Below are 18,023 nucleotides of genomic sequence, written 5' to 3'. Positions count from 1 at the left end.
TAAGCAGTAAGCTGTGGCTTGTCTATCTCTTGGTATATTAAATAGGATGTTAACTTTTTGTTTAACTTAAACAAGAAAATAGATTTGTATACAAAATGTACCACTGTGTATTCTGTATTTCAGGTCTGGCTTCATGCACCATATGAGCTTCATCTTTCATTATTTGAGCACTTCATTGAACTTCTCACAGAGTCCAGGTATTAGCTGACACTGGCCTCATAATAAGGCCTACGGGATAACAAATTACACACATACACAGAAGATGTATTCATTGTTTGTTAAATCTTTTCTCTCTTACAGTGAAGCCTCAAAGAATGCTAAATTAATGAGGGAGTTCCAGCTAATCCCCAAACTGTTGCTGACTCTTCGAGATATGTCTTTGTCCCAGCCCACTATTGCTGCAATTAGTAATGTACTGAGCTTTTTGCTTCAGGGCTTCCCCAGCAGCAATGACCTGCTCAGGTAGCACAAACGTTTACTGATTTATTTTAAAGATACTGGTGCTTTTGCAAGAAACCTGCTGATAGTAATTCTTCTAGGGTGACTAAAGTAAAGAGTTTATGTATGGAATAGTTCCAGTAGAAATGGCAGAACCAAATATAGAAAATAGTTTAAAGCCAGTGCATCGGCTTGTGTCTTAAGACTAAGTCAAAACAGAAATGACTGAATACTGATACTCGTTAAAATGTTTTCCAGTATGTAGGGCAGTAATGGAGGAACACAATGTTCTAATTCCACAGTTACTATGAGAGATTATGAAACTTCCTTGGATATTGTTAAGTCTGTGTGTCATTTCTACTTAAATTGAGGTGGTATTTCAGAACCCATAGAGTTGTTGTTAATCTAGTTGTTTTTAAAATGCAGCATTTGCCACCGTTTATCACTCTTATCTGAGAGACTTTTTCTAGCTAACAGGTAAAATTCTCTGATAAGATAAAGTTTGCCACTTGTATCTTATGATATTGCACATGGGTAGAAAATTACAGTGTTTTGGGTATTTTGTGGTAGGGAGGCTGGTTGGTTTTTCTGGCTTTTTGGCATTTTTTGCTTGAGCAAAACCAGTAAAACTGAAAATTTGAATAGGATCAAACATCTTGCCTGGCTCCATTTTTACTATGCAGGACAGAATTTACACAGATACTATAGGGCTTTAATTCTATTACTAAATGAATAAGTTGTAACATTTGGTTCCCTGTTCCTACCACTCGTCATGGCCACTGGCTTTCCCTGTACTTCGGACAGCAGCCAGAACCTCAGTGGCATTTTCTAGAGTGTTGCCACAATTAAGAGCTCCAGGGTAGGTGGTGACTTTTCCCACAGTGACTTGTCATCAAAACAAAAATAAAGAGAGACAAAATAAGATTTAAAAAAATTAAGTTATGTGTATATATAACTCTGCAAGAGTTAGGATAGGTAGGTACATCTTGGATCAGTTACAGTGAGATTATGCGATATCTTACTTTGCCCCTTCCCGTAGGTGTCCTGTCACTAAGACAGTCTCTTCCCTCCAAGGAGCTGTCATTCTTCCCCCTTTCTGAGATCACATTTGTGTTTGACTATTTTTTATGCCTGTGGGGGGAGATGATTCATTATCATGTCATCCATGCCAGTTAAGATTTCATTATCATTTTGAAGAGTAATGTTAGATAAGGTATACCATCCTGGGGAACATATTAGTGTCTCTGAGCAATGATTGTCCTCTATACCTTCTAACATTCCTTTGGTCTGGATCTGGAGATATTTCCAAGTTTCCTCTCTTAAAGCCTAGCATTTTCAATATATTTTACCTAGTAAGTACATTAGCAATCTGAATGGGTCAAAGTGACTGCATTCTGGTTTGCAGATCAGTTGACAAACAATGTTAGATTGAGGCAAATTTTGTCTTTTACAAGTGACGGGATTAACATTTTTGGTATACTTTCATCTCTCTAGTATTTTTATTCTATTAGATGTGAATTATTGACAGATTAAAGTCCATCTGTCACAGAAATACACATTGTAATTCTCTATCCATAAAGGTTTGGACAGGTGATCTCTTCCACTTTACCTACATTTGCAGTCTGTGAGAAGTTTGTAGTTATGGAGGTAAACAATGAAGAAAAGCTTGAAACTGGTAAGTAGCTTCCAGTGTTTGAGAAATAATCATCTGGGACACACTCTGTGTGCTTAAATGCTTTTAAATTGTTGTTGATGATGATCTCTACGTTTTAATTCTAGTATACTGGCTCCAGCTTTGTATACTGGCTCCAGCTTAAAGTTTTAAACGTTGCGTGCAAAGCAAGCAGTGCAAAAATAAAGCCTGTTTGTATCTACTCTCATTTTGTTTTCCTTCACTTAACACTATATTTTCTTTCTACTTCTTCCCACTCACTTCTTCAAAACAGTTGGGCATCTCCACCTCTTAAATGAGACAGAGATGACTGGTGCCATCTGTCATCCAAATGTGGCGTCTCTTTCACTCAGTAAAAGGAAGTGAAAGCATCAATTAGTATGGTCTGGGTTTTTTTTTTCCATGCAGAAAAAATAATTGCCTATATCTCCTCTGCAAATGAACACTTTGTTAAGTACTTCAAAAACATTTTTTATTTAAAGCTACAGACGTAAGATATTCCAGTGAAACTCCTGTCACAAGGCTGAAGCAGAAAAATGAAGCCACTGTATAGTCCTGACATCTTAAACTTCCTCCTGTCCCGAAAGTTCCAAGATCTTATTGATACATCATTAGTAACTATAATTAAAAGCTGCTATTACAACAGTACAATTGTAGTAGTGATTGTTCTGTTGAGGAGGTATTAGAGAATATGTATTGTACTTCTATCTCTGAATTTTGTTTTTCTTTCCCTGTATTTAAAGGAATTTGTCTTTATTATCTATGGAGATCCTTTGTTTAGCATTACAGGAATCTTTTATTTATTGTGTGAGATGTTACTGGGCATGTTTCTCTTCCTTGTTTCCAGCTACTGAATTGCATTAAAAGAGAAGTAAATATGTAAATATCTTCCGTTAGCATTATTTTTAAAGTAAGTGTTTGCTGTAGCTGTCACAGGGATATTACACAATTCAATGAGTGGAGAGGTGATTTGGGAGATTATGAATCGGTAGACAAGTGGATTTTAAGGTCGATTATTAAGGTTTGGTCTATTCAAACAAAATGTTTCAGAAACACCTGATCGCAGTAGATCACTCCCACTCTTCTTTTTTCTGCAAACACCTATCTTTGGACCTTTATGAACCCACCCTCTTTTTTTTTTTTTTAAACTTACCTCAAAACATGCTTTTTCTGCAGAATGTAAAAACCTGATTTTCGTATGTGTTCACACGGATAGGTTCACAAGCTGAAGTGAAGGAAGGTACAGTCGAAAGAAAGTACCAAACACTAACAAAAAAAGTGACACTTAAGAAGCATTTATCAACTTCTTTCTTTAGCCCTTCTATCCTTGCATCTTCCCCAGTATCTAAATGCCTCATAGGGGTTTTTGTGTTTGTGTGGGTTTTTTTTGTCGTTTTAGATTTAAGCTCCTTGGGGCAGGATCTTTTTTATTTGTAGAGCACCGTGCATGTTTATGGCTCTGAAGGACCAACAATCAGTTAAGAATTTTATACTTGGAATATCTCTGCTTACTCCATGCAGAAAAATGGAACATTTTTTCTTAGGGGTGGCATTTTGAAACTCTGATGCGATGTAGTGTGCAAATACGGTATGGAAGTAGCTGGGCTGACATACTTTGGAATCTGTGCCTAAAAGAAAATGAAACTAATTTTACCCCTTCCTTATTTTGCAATAGCAGGTTTGTTGTCGAGGCTTCGTAATAAGGAGCATATTATTCAATTCAATGACATTCTGTAAGGACAAATGCAAAGTACTCCACTTAGAAAGGAACAATCAATAGCACATGTGCAAAATGGGAAATGACTGCTTAGGAAGGAGGACTGCAGAAAGGGATCTGGGGGGACATAGTGGATCACAAGCTAAATATGAGTCAACAGTGTAATACTGTTGCGAAAAAAGCAAACCTTGTTCTGGGATGTATTAGCAGGAGTATTGTAAGCAAGACTGAGAAGTAATTCTTCAGCTCTACTCTGATTTGGCTTCAACTGGAGTATTGTTTCCAGTTCTGGGCACCACATTTCAGGAAAGATGTGGACAAATTGGCGAAAGTCCAGAGATGAGCAACAAAAATGATTTAAAGGTCTAGAAAACATGACCTATGAGGGAAGGCTGAAAAAATTGGGTTTGTTCCGTCTGGAGAAGAGAAGACTAAGAGGGGACATCACAGTTTTCAAATACATAAAAGGTTGTTACAAAGAGGAGGGGGGAAAAATATTTTCCTTAACCTCAGAGGGTAGGACAAGAAGCAATGGACTTAAATTGCAGCAAGGCTGGTTTAGGTTGGACATTAGGAAAAACTTCCCAACTGTCAGGGTGGTTAAACACTGGAATAAATTGCCGAAGAAGGTTGTGGAATCTCCATCATTGGAGATTTTTAAGAACAGGTTAGACAAACACCTGTCAGGGATGTTCTAGATAATACTTAGTCCTGCCATGAGTTCAAAGGACTGAATAGATGAGCTCTCAAGGTCCCTTCCCGTCCTGTGATTCTATATATCCAAACTGACTGTATTTTGTTTTTTTCTATTGTTCAACCTGCTTTTAATGTCTGGTTTTATTATTTTAGACTGCACTTGTTTAAAGCTATCTGCTTCGTATTCCACTTAATTTCTGAATTTTATGTTTAGGAACAGAGGAGGATTTTGGAGGCCTTGCTTCTGCTAATCTTATTCTTCTGCGGAACAGACTTTTAGATATCCTTCTCAAACTTGTATACACGTCTAAAGAAAAGACGAGTGTTAACTTGCAGTAAGTATAAATAACTCATCTGATGGAGAAGAAGGAGGTAACTGTAATAGTGGGTTTGATTTATGATAACAGGTAAAATGGGGAGAAAGTCTGCTGAGCCACACTCTGGTCACTGGTTATACTGGTATAAATCCAGAGGAAATCCATGAAATTAAGTGAAATTATTCATAATATACACTGGTGTCACTGAAAGCAGGATTTGGCTTTGGCTACACTAGAAAAAAATCAGATATGTAATTCTTCAACCGTGTATTCCCACCTGTGGTAGCAGCACTAGTGTAGACACAGTGTGCAAGTGTTTTTTTTTTTTTTTTTTTACTGTCTCATCTAACTTTGCTCTTCGTCCTCCAAATCACCCTCTAATTGTGCTTAGATAGTATGATGGTAAAAACACCTGCACCATGTCTGAGCTACAAAGTCCACTGTTGTTGCTACCACAGGATGGAGCTGCACTGGAGAAGAATTATGTGGACTCTCCCTAAGAGAAACAAAAGTTTTTTGTATTTTATTTCATGAAATAACAATTGCAGGGATTCCATCTGTTCATTTTTAAAGGTGGGGTGGGGAGGGAGGAGGTGTTCAGTTGTGTGACTTCACTGTTTGTTTGTTTTTTTAACCCTTAATCTCGACAAAACCAGGTTTCGGATTTCTTAATGCTCTCCTTAATTCTTTATTTATAACTTTTATATAACAACTTCACATACAATGATCGAGAAAATACAAAATATAAAAAGACAAGCCATCCACATTTATAGCGAGAGGTGCAGTCAAATTCCAGAAAATTGAAAGTTTAATTATCAAATAATCCCAGTATAAAAAAATTCTCAGTAACTTCATTAATTCTATAGTATTAAAATCTATTTAACATTTCAGGTGAAAGCCTGTCAATTTATGGTTAATGAAACAAAAGAGCCATAAAGGAGAGCAAAAAGGGTCTTGAACCCTGTGTGTCGAGTTTGAATCTTCTGGTTTAAAGGATTCTAACAATCACGCTACAGCTGCACTGAGCCACTTTGATGTATTTTTGTGGATTACGTAGCAGATTCAACTTCTGCCATAGCTTTTAGGCAATGAATCTTAACCTCAAACGTAATCTGGGAATTCAACAACTTGGGTTGTTCAAGTACATCCCAAATTTGTAAATGATATATGCTACATTTTTTCGTAAGTGTCTGCTTAACACTTTCCTTCTGCCTGTGCATGGCACAAAGATTTGATGTTTTCCAATTTTTTGAATAACATCTGTATAACTTTACAACCTGTAAATGACTCATATAAGAAATAGTTATATTATCTATATATATTATATTAGAAGTCGTAATTTGTAGACATAAATTTCCTGGTTAGCCTCCAGTGTCACATCAGTTTTTAGAGTAACCTCAAAGCCAGTTGTAATAGTCCCAATGACTATATTCTCAATCCTCCCATCCCATTGAACCAAACAAATACTGACCACTCTGTAGTAGTTACTGCTAAAGAAATCTGATTGACGGTTCCTTCTGTAGCAGGTAGCCTGAGAAACCAGTCCATGTTTTGACTGATTTTAATTTTCTCTGATGTTCTTGTCTGAGTTTGTCTGATTTTGAAGCTTTCATTCTTGCCAAGCTATCCATTGTAAGAAATCTTTAAATATTTAACCTATTTTTTTTTTATTAGGGCATCTGAAGAACTGGTCAGGACCCTGGGTTTTGATTGGATTATGTTGTTTATGGAAGAACATCTGCACTCTACCACAGTAACTGCAGCCATGAGAATTCTTGTGGTCCTGCTAAGTAATCAGCCTATACTCATCAAGTTTAAAGAAGGCCTCAGCGGTGGAGGCTGGCTTGATCAGACAGATTCTGTTTTGACCAATAAGATTGGCACTGTGCTAGGTATGAGCTTTCAATTATGATTTAAAGATGTGTCTTTTGATATTTTTATCTTCTAAGAATTGTGTGTTACTATTACAAAATTTATCTTGCAATACAGTGCGTTATCAAGTAGTTTTCAGTACTAAAAGGTTTGTTGTGTTGGTTGTCATGGTTGCTCCTTCCCATTATTTGTTTAGGCTGTTGAATTTTGGTTTTCTTAAGTGAAAGGGAGATATTTTACAGACCCACTCTTAAAAGTGGTATGGCCACATCATAATGCAAGTTTCAATACAATTTTCTCTTAGGGTGAAATTGCCCCCTCACCTCCCTGCACAATGTCTAAATAACTAGATTTTGTGGGCCACTGGATCAATTTTGAACACCTCCAGCTTGCCCACAATGGCCAACACCAACTCTCTGTAGGTGGACGTGGTGTCCTATCTCATTATTGCCCTCCCACTAGTGCTACTGCACTGTTTGTGTTGTCTTGCTGGCCTTCTGCTTTTAGGGGAATTCCAACTTGAATGCCAGCATATAGCATTTCCTTTCATTACAAATGTGATTCTTTACAGGAAAACAGTGCTAGCTGTACAGTGTAAATCATCTCAACTGAGGAGGAAGACAAAGGCCACCTTCAGGCTTTTGTGGATGAGAAAATTGCACTTGATTAACTTAAGGTGTGATTTGAAACTGATTTAGTAGAACTAGAGTGAAAGGCTGTATGGACAATCATGTTTTGGTTCAAATGAGGCTTGTTTTGGTTAAGCTTAAGTTAATTAAGAACAGGTTTAAGCTAAACTGAAGCTCATTCTTCAACCAGACTGCGTGTGTCCACATGGGTTTACATCACTTCATTAACTCTGTCTGAAAACTTATTTAAGTATAAACCAGTGCAACTTTTGCATGTGGACAAGGCTTAACGCTTTTAACTTGTTAAAGTGGTTTTGAATCAAGATGAAAGGAAAAAGTTACATGCCTATGCTCTGTTTATGATTTCTTCAGGGGAAAAGAGTAATGTTGTCTTACAATTTAATTTAAGAGTGGGATTTTCAAAAGCACTTAATGTTGGTCTAACTCTGCTCCCTTTGAAGTCAATGGCAGTTGAACTCATTTTGCAATGGGATCCTTAGTGGCATCCCTTCAAGGGATAGCATGTTCTACGTATGAAGCTGGGAGTCAGACAACTGAAATTGAATTTCAGACTTTGTAACTAAATCACTCTGTGACCTTGAGTAAGTCACTGAAACTTGTCTGTTACTTCATGCATAAAATACAGTTGATAAAGTTCACCTGACTTCTGCAAAGCACTTGGCGATCAACAAATGAAAAGCAATATGTTACTTCTGTGCCTTTGTCTGATGTAATTATATCAAAAACACAAAATAATTTCTTAATCATTTCATTGAGCAGATAAAGAACTTTCATTCTCTTTTTCTCAAGCAACCGTGTTATAATTCTTCTAAAAGTGTCTGGTTGTTATATAGTATGCTAGTAAATACATAACAATGTTTAACTAATCTGCCTGGTTTTCAAGAGTTAGGAGAAATGGTCTCCTCAGAGAGGAGTTTTAGTAATAAGTTTGTGACTAAATCTCAGACATTTCAAAATAATAAAATCAGTACAGTTGACGACTATTTAGTGCAATCCTCTGACTCAGACACAATTTTCCATTGTGAAGTCAGTGGGGTTACTCACGGTGTAAGTTACTTTAGGATTTGGCTCAGTGGGTGAGAGAGAGTTTTCATAAAGCAGTCTAGAACGATGTACAAAATTAAAATTGACTGTCATCTAGTAGCATGCATACCATTTGCCCAGTCCAGCAATATGGAATTTTACATGGGAAGCTTTGGAGTTTACAAGTCTTATGAAGTATTGGCACACTCTCTTGTGGGAATGGTAAGGAAAAATTCTTGCAGTTCTGAATTATGCCCAGTAGTTATCTGTTTTTATTCTATCGTGAAGAAGCTAGTATTTTTTCTTCTTTCCTTCCTTCCTGGGTACTCTGACTGGAGGTTTGCCCCTTTCTCCTTCCTGTCAAAGAGGGAGATTGTGACAAAACTCTCTTCTCATTAGGGATTAGGGAAGTATTCAGCACCAACTTGCAGGAGATGCCTTTCTGCTCTTTCTTTGGCACATAAGCGTACTTTATGAAGTGCTATGTATATCTATGGCACTCTGTAAGTAAGAGGAAGAGCACAAGATGACTGGGTAGATATACAAGATGACTTGCCTGCTTATCAAGGTGACTCATCTCTAATGGACAGACAAATACATTTTCAGACTGGTTGTGTGGTCTATAGTAACATAGAGAACATTGCACAGCTGGTCCATGGTCCATTATTTGTGCAAAATCTGGGCTAAAACTTAAATCTCATCCGTTTAAGTACTGACCTTAAAAACTAAAACTGTATACCGTGCCGCTGTAAGCCGCTGTAAGATGATGGGACAGAGCTCTTCTGTTGACTTAATTAATCCACCCCCAGCAAGCAGCGGAAGCTATGTTGGCAGAAGCTCTCCAGCCGATATAGTGCTGTCCACCCTAGCGCTTAGGCCGGTGTAACTTATGTTGCTCTGGGGGTGGCTTATTCACACCTGTAAGTGACATAAATTATACTGACATAAGTGGTAGTGTAGACATACCCTATGTTTGATTTAAAGGTGGTTGACATGGAAACATAGGTGCTGGAATGAGGGGTGCTGCTGCACCCCCTGGCTTGAAGTGGTTTTCATCATATACAGGGTTTACAGTTTGGTTCAGTGGCTCTCAGCACCCCCACTATACAGACTGTTCCAGCCTCCCTGCATGGAGGACTGGTTATCAGCAGATCTCCGTTAACATAACTAGGTGAAGGTTACAGTCTTTATCTGTGAGCCTCTGTTCAGTAATAAGACCTATTACAAAGAATAACTTGGAGAATGAGTTAAAATTTAGATGGAATACACAGTGTGGCTTTCAAGTAATATGAGTACATTAGGTTTACTGCACCTGGTATGCTAATGTTGCAAGTTTTAAACCCTAGTTCATTGTAGTGTACAAGTCTCACAAGGGCTGTCGTGCACACAGAGAATATGAACACAAGCTTTTTGTTTTACATAGATTTTTTTTGTCTTTTAGTATGTAGATGGCATATTCCTTATATATGTTGAGAGTAAGAATGACATGTGCAAATTCATCTTTGACAGACCAGTTGAACTCTTTGAGTTTGAATTTTATGAAAGAGGATATGAATCACTCCTCTTTTATTCTGGGCTGAACTGTACTCAGCCTTTCCTAATAATACTAATGTGAACTGGTAAGTCATAGGCATATTTAAAATTCTGCTATTGAATGAGGAATGACACAAACTCCATCTGTGAATTTTAGGTAACCTCAAATTGAAACTTTGCATTTGAGCACCTCCATACTTGGGGAAAGCTTGCATCTAGATCTGAATTTCATACATCAGAGCCATTTCTACATTAAGTATCAACCAAAAAATAGAAAATAAGGTCTTTTACACAGATGAAAAATAATTTTTGGCCCAAATTTTCAAACTATAGTTAGGCACCTACATAAACATGATCTGATTTCCATAGGTGCTGAGCACCCACAGCTCCAATTTAAACTGTTCAAAATGTCTCTGTCTGTGGCTCTGATCTTCCGGTCTTTGATCCATATTCTCTTTCTGAAAATATGGCTGTCTCCTGCTTTAATATTATTTGTCTAATGCTGGCGATGTGTTAGGAATTGCATAATACACAGAGATAAAATATCTGCCCTAAAGAGCTTAAAATCTTAGACACACAGAGAAGACAGGATACCCAGGGAAATGCAGGAAAGAGAAAAGCTGTTTTTATAATTTTAACTATTTATTATGAACTCACGAGCATTGTGGAAAGACGGGTTTTAGGAGAGATTTGAATGAGAGCGGGGAGGTGCTTTTGAGAGTTGAGATTGGGAGATCACTGTTGTTTCTCATTTATTTTTGTTATATACGGGGCATTAAAAATAAATAGTTACTAGTAATTTTGGGTCCAGTCTTGTAGAGGAAATCTGTTAGGGTATAGATCTTTTATGTCCTCATGGGATTGCATTGAAGATAATTGGATTCCATGAGGCTGCAAAGGGATCTGTGCAGGTGAACCTTTATAGGACCCAACACAAGCTAGTTTTGTAGTAGTTCTAATGATTGGGAACGACTTAATATTTCAGTGCAGTTTTCCGTTAAGGTTATCATGATATAATTGTCTGAATGCTGTACCGTAAACGTGTTCATAGGACTATAGGACTTTTCCATCATATTCTGAATTACAGTGGCAGTCAGAAATTGAACAAAGGCAAGTTATAGATAATCTTTTTATTGCAATAACTGAAGGGGTCAATAAACAAGGCAAGCATTGAAGAATCAATCTTGGCATCAGGCCATGAGAGACCAGAGTCATGTAGGATAAAAGAGACACTGACAAGTGGCATGGTTCCAACTCCATAGCTGTCCTGCTGTCTGATTAAATTACAGGTGTCATCTTTTGTTTTGTTTTCCATGTATGGAATGCCTTCTCATTGTAATCTGGGCAGTGTTTTGAAGAGGTGACTTGGAAGGGATTTTCAAATAATTGGGGTTTTGTCCCTTTTGCTTCTTCATTAAAGAGGTGGGGATGTTGAATCTTAAACAAAAACACAAAAATCTTGTTGGACAGTAGGTTAAGTAGGACTTAACAAAACAAACAGTTCTTTTAAACAGGCTGACGAAAAAATCCCTTCCCCTCTGTTGCTCATTGTTCAGTCTCTTGACTAATTATGTCTTTATTCACTGGTTCTTTAGTCATAGAATTTTCCAGGTTAGACAAGACCTGAATTTCTAATGTAAAAATCAATATTATATGTGGTTAACAAAAATCTTTCAGACGTTTTATAATGAAGCAAAAAGGACAAAAACTATTTTCCCCCACTCTGCTCCTTCTCCCCAAAGAAGAAAAGTCTATAGGTATGTCTCTACCTTGAGCAGGAGTTGCGATTCACAGCTTGAGGAGAAATATTCGTGGTATATCTGGTCTAGCTAGCACATTAAAAATGGAATGTAACCACACCAGCACAAGCAGCTGTCGGGGCTAGTGGCCTCAAATATGTACCTAGGGTCTTGGACAGGTAAATGCTCAGGGCGGCTAGACCATCCCACTGCTTGCACTGCTGCCACTACACTCAGTATTTACCTCGCTAGCTCAATCAGAGCTACCACAAGTATTTCTCCTCAAGCTGGGAATCACGCCTCCAGCTTGAAGTAGAGACATACTCTATCTCTCTACCAAAAGTGTATATCTGATGTGCATCTGCATGTAATTATGAAGTCTGAATTGGTACCCTGCCAGGTATATATTCTTTCCAATATGGCTCTTTCTCCCAGTCTGATGAAGAGTGAATTTCTCAAATGACTTCCCAGTTTAGGGTCTGATCCAAAGCACGTTGAATTGAAATGGGACTCTTTCCACTAACTTTAATCGGTTTGGGATCAAGTCCTTATTTTGTCAGTCCTAACAGAGTTGTAGGCAATGCCTTTTATGTTTGTCTGCTAAAGTAACCACTTCTAGATCTGAAGTAATTTCAAGACATCGTAAAATGTCTCGTTCTGTACTAAAGAACTTATCCTCATTTTTTGAATAAAGAAAGGTATGAAGTTTTATTGAAAGCATACTTTGTTTTTTTAATTTTTCTTTGTAGAGCTTTTTCTTCTACCTACAAGATAGAATATATATTTTGTACTTATCAGTGAAATTTAAAACCCAGGTCATTCCTCTCTGTAAAACTATTTTATGCTACATTGCTATTCCTTGCAAAAATAAAACGATTAAGTCTCTTTGTTTACAGTTATTTCCCATAACATTTCCCTCAGGGTAGTAAACTGGAAAAATATAATTGGACTTTGAATTATTAATAAAAGATTAATTAAGTAGGAGAAAATTATGAAAAATAGAATGTATCTGAAACTGTGTTGTGAGAGTGAGCATTTTTGTTAGAATTCATGTCATACCATTTGTTTGGGTAATCTTTAATCATAATTTGTTGTATTTCTAAGATATGAATGTCAGACATAATTTGTATTTGCATTTCTTTTCTTAGGGTTTCAGAACTGTTGATGCTTTAGAGTGTTGGCAGTTGTTGTTCATTTAGCATTCACTCTAAATACAGTGGAAAGCCAACTATATAGTAAAAAGTTTTCATTCAGTTTAGAAGTTCTGGGGACATCACAAATAGAGACCAAACTTAAAAAGAAATTGGGCGGGGTCTTTTTTTTTTCTTTTTGTTTTAAATTATATCAAAGTTGGTACCCAGCCAGACTCCAGGTATAGAGATACGTAAAATTGTTGCTGGTCCAAAACTTTTAAAACGAGTGATGGTGGTGGTATCTGATTATCTTGTCTGAATATGTCTATAATTTTTTTAATAAAAAACATTCAAAGGTTCCTAATGAAATAGGATATGAAACCATTCACTTAAAGGGTCACGTTTGTGAATTTCACGAGTTAGTAGTGAACATTTCATTACTATGTGATGGCTGTTTGATAGACTATGTAAAATGAGTTTGTTTCTAGTGAACAAAAGTTTACATCACAAATTATATTTGTAACTAACTGGCCTTGCTGATAATGTCAGCAGAAAGACCAAGTATCTGAGTAGTCCTGGAGACTGAACTAGCATCTCACTGTTGTTTGCTATACTTGTACCCTTCTTCAGAGTACATTTACCAGTGCTGTCCATTCAGCACTTTTCCCAATCACTGAACGTTTTTTGGAGCTGGGAGGAATTGGTATTAAAGGTGCAATGTAAATTGGCTCTTGTGGCTTCTGGTAGCTTTTACTTAACTCTAGCTCCATTTTCTGGTAGGAAATAAAGGTAAATTAAGAGTATTTTAATCCTTCGTGCCAAGTTGATTTAATTAGTAAGAATTAAAACTATATATATATAAAATATCTGGAAAAATGCTTTAAATTCCATTCACTCACACTGGCAGTCAGACTCACGCTTTGCAACATAAACCAACTACTTGGGGTTACGATGAAACTTTCCTCCCTCTTGCCACTAGAATGTAATTATTTGGTATCCTTTATAGGAGTTTTAAACCTTCCTCTGAAGAGTCATTACTGGCTGTTCTCAGACCCTAGGTGGACCATTCATCTGAAGTAGCGTTACAATTCCTGTGTTTACTGAGAAACTTGTACTATAACATCCATCTGATACTGTGAGGATTTTATGACTAAGTTTTTGACATTGATTTAATAATTGAAAAACATAAGTTGGTGTTAATATGAATGTGGTGTGTATGTATAAATTCATTGTTACTATTGTTCATTTCTAAAGTGCTCCCTTCTGTGCTTGAATAATTTAGTAAAAAGTGATAATTTGCATGTTAACACTTTTGGCTTTTTTATGTCCCTTTTTCTTAGGATTCAATGTTGGCAGGAGTGCTGGCGGCAGATCAACTGTCAGGGAAATTAACCGGGATGCTTGTCATTTTCCGGGCTTTCCGGTTCTTCAGTCATTTCTCCCTAAGCATACTAATGTACCTGCACTCTATTTCCTCCTCATGGCACTTTTCCTGCAGCAGCCAGTCACTGAGCTGCCTGAAAACCTGCAGGTCAGTGCACCTGTCAGCAGCAGCCGATGTAATCAGGGTTGCCAGGTAGGGATTATCGAGAAAGATATCAATATAATTCTGTGTAACACCAAAGAGAATAATGGATTAATTGCCCCTAAATTGATTCTGTAGTCAATTTATCAACTTTATATTCAGACGTTTGGGATTCAAATTGTGATGAAATGCTCTGACAGATGACAAAAACTGCTGCTATTATGTACTGAATAGATTTCTTGTAAAAGAAACAATATTGGTGGGAATTTTGTAAGAAATAGCAACTTGAGTCCCAGATTCTGTGTTCAGAGCCATATGGACTGACCCTGGTGCCTGTATGGAGTCCTCAGCTCTATGGTGGCACTAAGGGCCTGCCTGCAAAAATACAGTTGTGGGAACGGGGTCAAAGGGATGATGTCATTGACTATGGCTTTGGAAACTCTGTTCAGAAACCATTGCTTTATTTCTAGAAAAGTGTTTTCCTAGGGTTACATACAGTGTTGGGTTTTTAGTAGGAAAAGGTTAAAAAAAAAATTAAAATCTTATTTCTAAAATGGCATCTAACTTTATGTAGAAAACCCAGTTACACTTTTGCCCTTCACAACATCCCCTGGCAACGAGTTCCACAGGTTGACTGTGTTGTGTGAAGTACTTTTTTTGTTTGTTTGTTTTAAACCTGCTGCCTATTAATTTCATTGTGTGATCACTGGTTCTTGTGTTATGTGAAGGGATAAATAACACTTCCTTATTCACTTTCTCCACACCAGTCATAGTTTTATAGACCTCTATCTTATCCCCCCTCAGTCATCTCTTTTCCAAGCTGAACAGTCCCAGTCTTTTTAATCTCTCCTCACATGGAACTGTTCCAGACCCCTAGTCATTTTTGTTGCATGTGTCTGTACTTTTTCCAGTTGTAATATATCTTTTTAGAGATAGGGGAACCAGCACTGCACATAGTATTCAATGTGTGGGTATACCATAGATTTATGTAGTGGGATTTTGATATTTTCTGTTTTATTATCTGTCCCTTTCCTAGTGGTTCCTAACATTCAGTTAACTTTTTTGACTGATGCTGCACATTGAGCAGGTTTTCAGAGAACTATTGATGATGACTCCAAGATCTTTTTTGAGTGGTAATAGCTAATTTAGACCCCATCATTTTGTATATAGTTGGGATTATGTTTTCCAATGTGCATTAGTTTGCATTTATCAACATTGAATTTCATCTGCCATTTTGTTATCCAGTCACCAGTTTTGTGAGATCCCTTCGTACTTCTTCACAGTCAGCTTTGGACTTAGCTATGTTTAGTGATTTTGTATCGTTGGCAAACTTTGTCACTTCACTGTTCACCCCTTTTTGAAGATCATTTATGAATATGTCGAACACCTCTGGTCTCAATACAGATTCTTGAGGCACCCTGCTACTTACCTCTCACCATTGTGAAAACTAACCAATCATTTCTCCTTTGGTTTCTATCTTTTAAGTTATTACTGGTCCATGAGAGGACCTTCCCTCTTATCCCATGACTGCTTACTTTTCTTAAGAGCCTTTGGTGAGGGATCTTGTAAAGGCTTTCTGAAAGTCCAAATACCCCCCTCAAAGAACTCTAATAAATTGGTGAGCCATGATTTCCCTTTACAAAAGCCATGTTGACTCTTCCCCAAAATATTGTGCTCACCTATGTTTCTGATGATTCTCTTCTTTACTATACTTTCAGCCAATTTGCCTGCTACTGAAGTTAGGGTTACCAGCCTGTGATTGCCTCTGGAGCCTTTTTTAAAAATTGGCGTTGCATTAGCTATCTGCTAATCTTCTGGTACAGAAGCTAATTTAAGCAATAGGTTACATGCCACAGTTAGTAGTTTGACAGTTTCATATTTGAATTCCTTCAGAACTCTTGGGTGAATACCACCTGGTCCTGGTGACTTCTTATTGTTTAATTTCTCAGTTTGTTCCAAAACCTCCCCTACTGATGTCTCGATCTGGGATAGTTCCTCAAATTTGTCACCCTAAAAAGAATGACTCAGTTGTGAGAATCTCCCTCACATCCTCAGCAGTGAAGACTGATGCAGAGAATTCATTTAGCTTCTCTTTTTCTTCCTTGAGCATTCCTTTAGCACCTTCATTGTCCAGTGGCCCCACTGATGGTTTGGTAGGCTTCCTGCTTCTGATGTACCTAGAAAAAAATTATTTTTTGTGTCTTTTGCTAGTTGCTCTTCAAATTCTTTGATACAGTATATGCATGTCAGGGATTCGTGTATTTCAAAAAAAAAACAAACCCTAGGATGACTGGGTTTCTGTGGTCCTGAGGGAAAATTCCTACTTTAAACTGACAAACTGCACTTTAGAATGGACTCAGTTAGTACCTACATTACAAGCAGGAAATAGAAAACAAAAATTTGAGTAGTAGCTGTAGATAAAGATGTTCTTTTGAACATCTGGATTTGCATAATCATTAATGCATTATAGCCCTGGTCAGTAATGCTCTATCCTATATTGAGGTAAATCCCTAAAATTCTTTTAAATGAATTTGAATTTAGTTAAAGGAGTACAACAGCTTTAAATTGAAGGTGGCACAATCAATTAATTTTTTTTAATTGCAATTTAAAATCAGAGGTTGATCAGTGTTTGTTTTTAAAAACCTTATCGTTTTTTGCTAGTCTTCAGTTTAATTATGTTTTTTTTGTTTTGTGTTGTAATAGCATTCTCTGAAACTTGATGGAAAAATGTGTTTATTTTTTAAATATGCGGCATATTGTGGATTTTGTTCTGAAAACTGATCAAGTAAGTTGAGGTGGCAGCATTAGTACAGCATTCTGTTGACAGGTTTGCTTGAGATTTGGAACAGAGTTGTGAAAGACTGAGAAAAAGAGATGTTTAGTTCTGTCAGTTCATTGAGGAGAGGGATTTTCAGACAATTCCTTGTGATGATTTTCAAACAACTCCATCATCTTTTCATGCAGTTCTTTGAGGCTGAAGCTTGGAGAGAACATGGTTTAGGGTACTTAGGTAGATATATCATGTCAAAATAAGTGAAGAAATCACTGGTAATAGAGAAAAGCAGAAAATCAATCAAATTGCATAGGAACAAAGGTTAATTTTGGCTTTTCTCTTTCTTTCTTCCCTCTCACCTCCAATAGTTTGATTTAGATTCTATCTGGACATTTATATTCGGAGTTCCTGCCTCCAGTGGCACTGTGGTGTCTTCAATCAACAATGTTTGCACAGAAGCTGCCTTTTTATTATTGGGAATGCTCAGGAGCATGCTGAATTCAGTAAGTATAGAGTCCTTTTGGGGCCGGTCCATACAGACCTCCTAGTCTCTACTGAACTCCTAAATGCAAAAGACAGATTAGAAAGGTTAGTTTTTCATTGAACAATGATGCAAACCAAAATTATAAATCTGTCTCTTAGTTTGGGTTGGCAGAGGTTTGTTGTGTTTTGGGGGTTTTTTGTTTGTTTTTGTTTGTTTGTTTGTTTTTAATTTGACTATCAATTTTTATTTTTAAGCATCTTTTAAAATTTTTAACTATTTTAATTTTCACATTTGTGGGAAATTAAGGGTGTTGGGGTTGGGTTTAGGGGAGATGACAGGGGTTGCACTGGGCTCCCAGCACTGACAACAGGGCTCCAGAGGCCTGAAACACCCACACACAAGGTGCAGGAAGGGCCTGTGGTCATGTCCCGGTGGAGCAATGACCCCCTAG

General features: G+C 37.2%; 1 protein-coding gene across 9 annotated transcripts in view; it reads left to right on the top strand.

Annotated features, from left to right (window-relative positions):
- WDFY3 (WD repeat and FYVE domain containing 3) overlaps positions 1–18,023 on the top strand; it is a 296,640-nt gene that overhangs the window by 202,470 nt on the left and 76,147 nt on the right. For 8 of the 9 annotated variants that reach the window (XM_043545050.1, XM_043545054.1, XM_043545049.1 and 5 more), the window contains 7 exons: positions 124–197; positions 301–462; positions 2,019–2,113; positions 4,738–4,858; positions 6,515–6,732; positions 14,131–14,366; positions 17,457–17,591. In XM_043545050.1, coding sequence (XP_043400985.1) covers positions 124–197; positions 301–462; positions 2,019–2,113; positions 4,738–4,858; positions 6,515–6,732; positions 14,131–14,366; positions 17,457–17,591 — 1,041 coding nt within the window. The remainder of the gene's footprint in view (positions 1–123; positions 198–300; positions 463–2,018; positions 2,114–4,737; positions 4,859–6,514; positions 6,733–14,130; positions 14,367–17,456; positions 17,592–18,023) is intronic. The other variant, XM_043545052.1, reaches the window with a different exon arrangement.

This window comes from Chelonia mydas, chromosome 4 (assembly GCF_015237465.2).
Source record: "Chelonia mydas isolate rCheMyd1 chromosome 4, rCheMyd1.pri.v2, whole genome shotgun sequence".
Classification (NCBI taxonomy): Eukaryota; Metazoa; Chordata; order Testudines; family Cheloniidae; genus Chelonia; species Chelonia mydas.
This window is presented reverse-complemented; position numbering and strand designations above follow the sequence as displayed.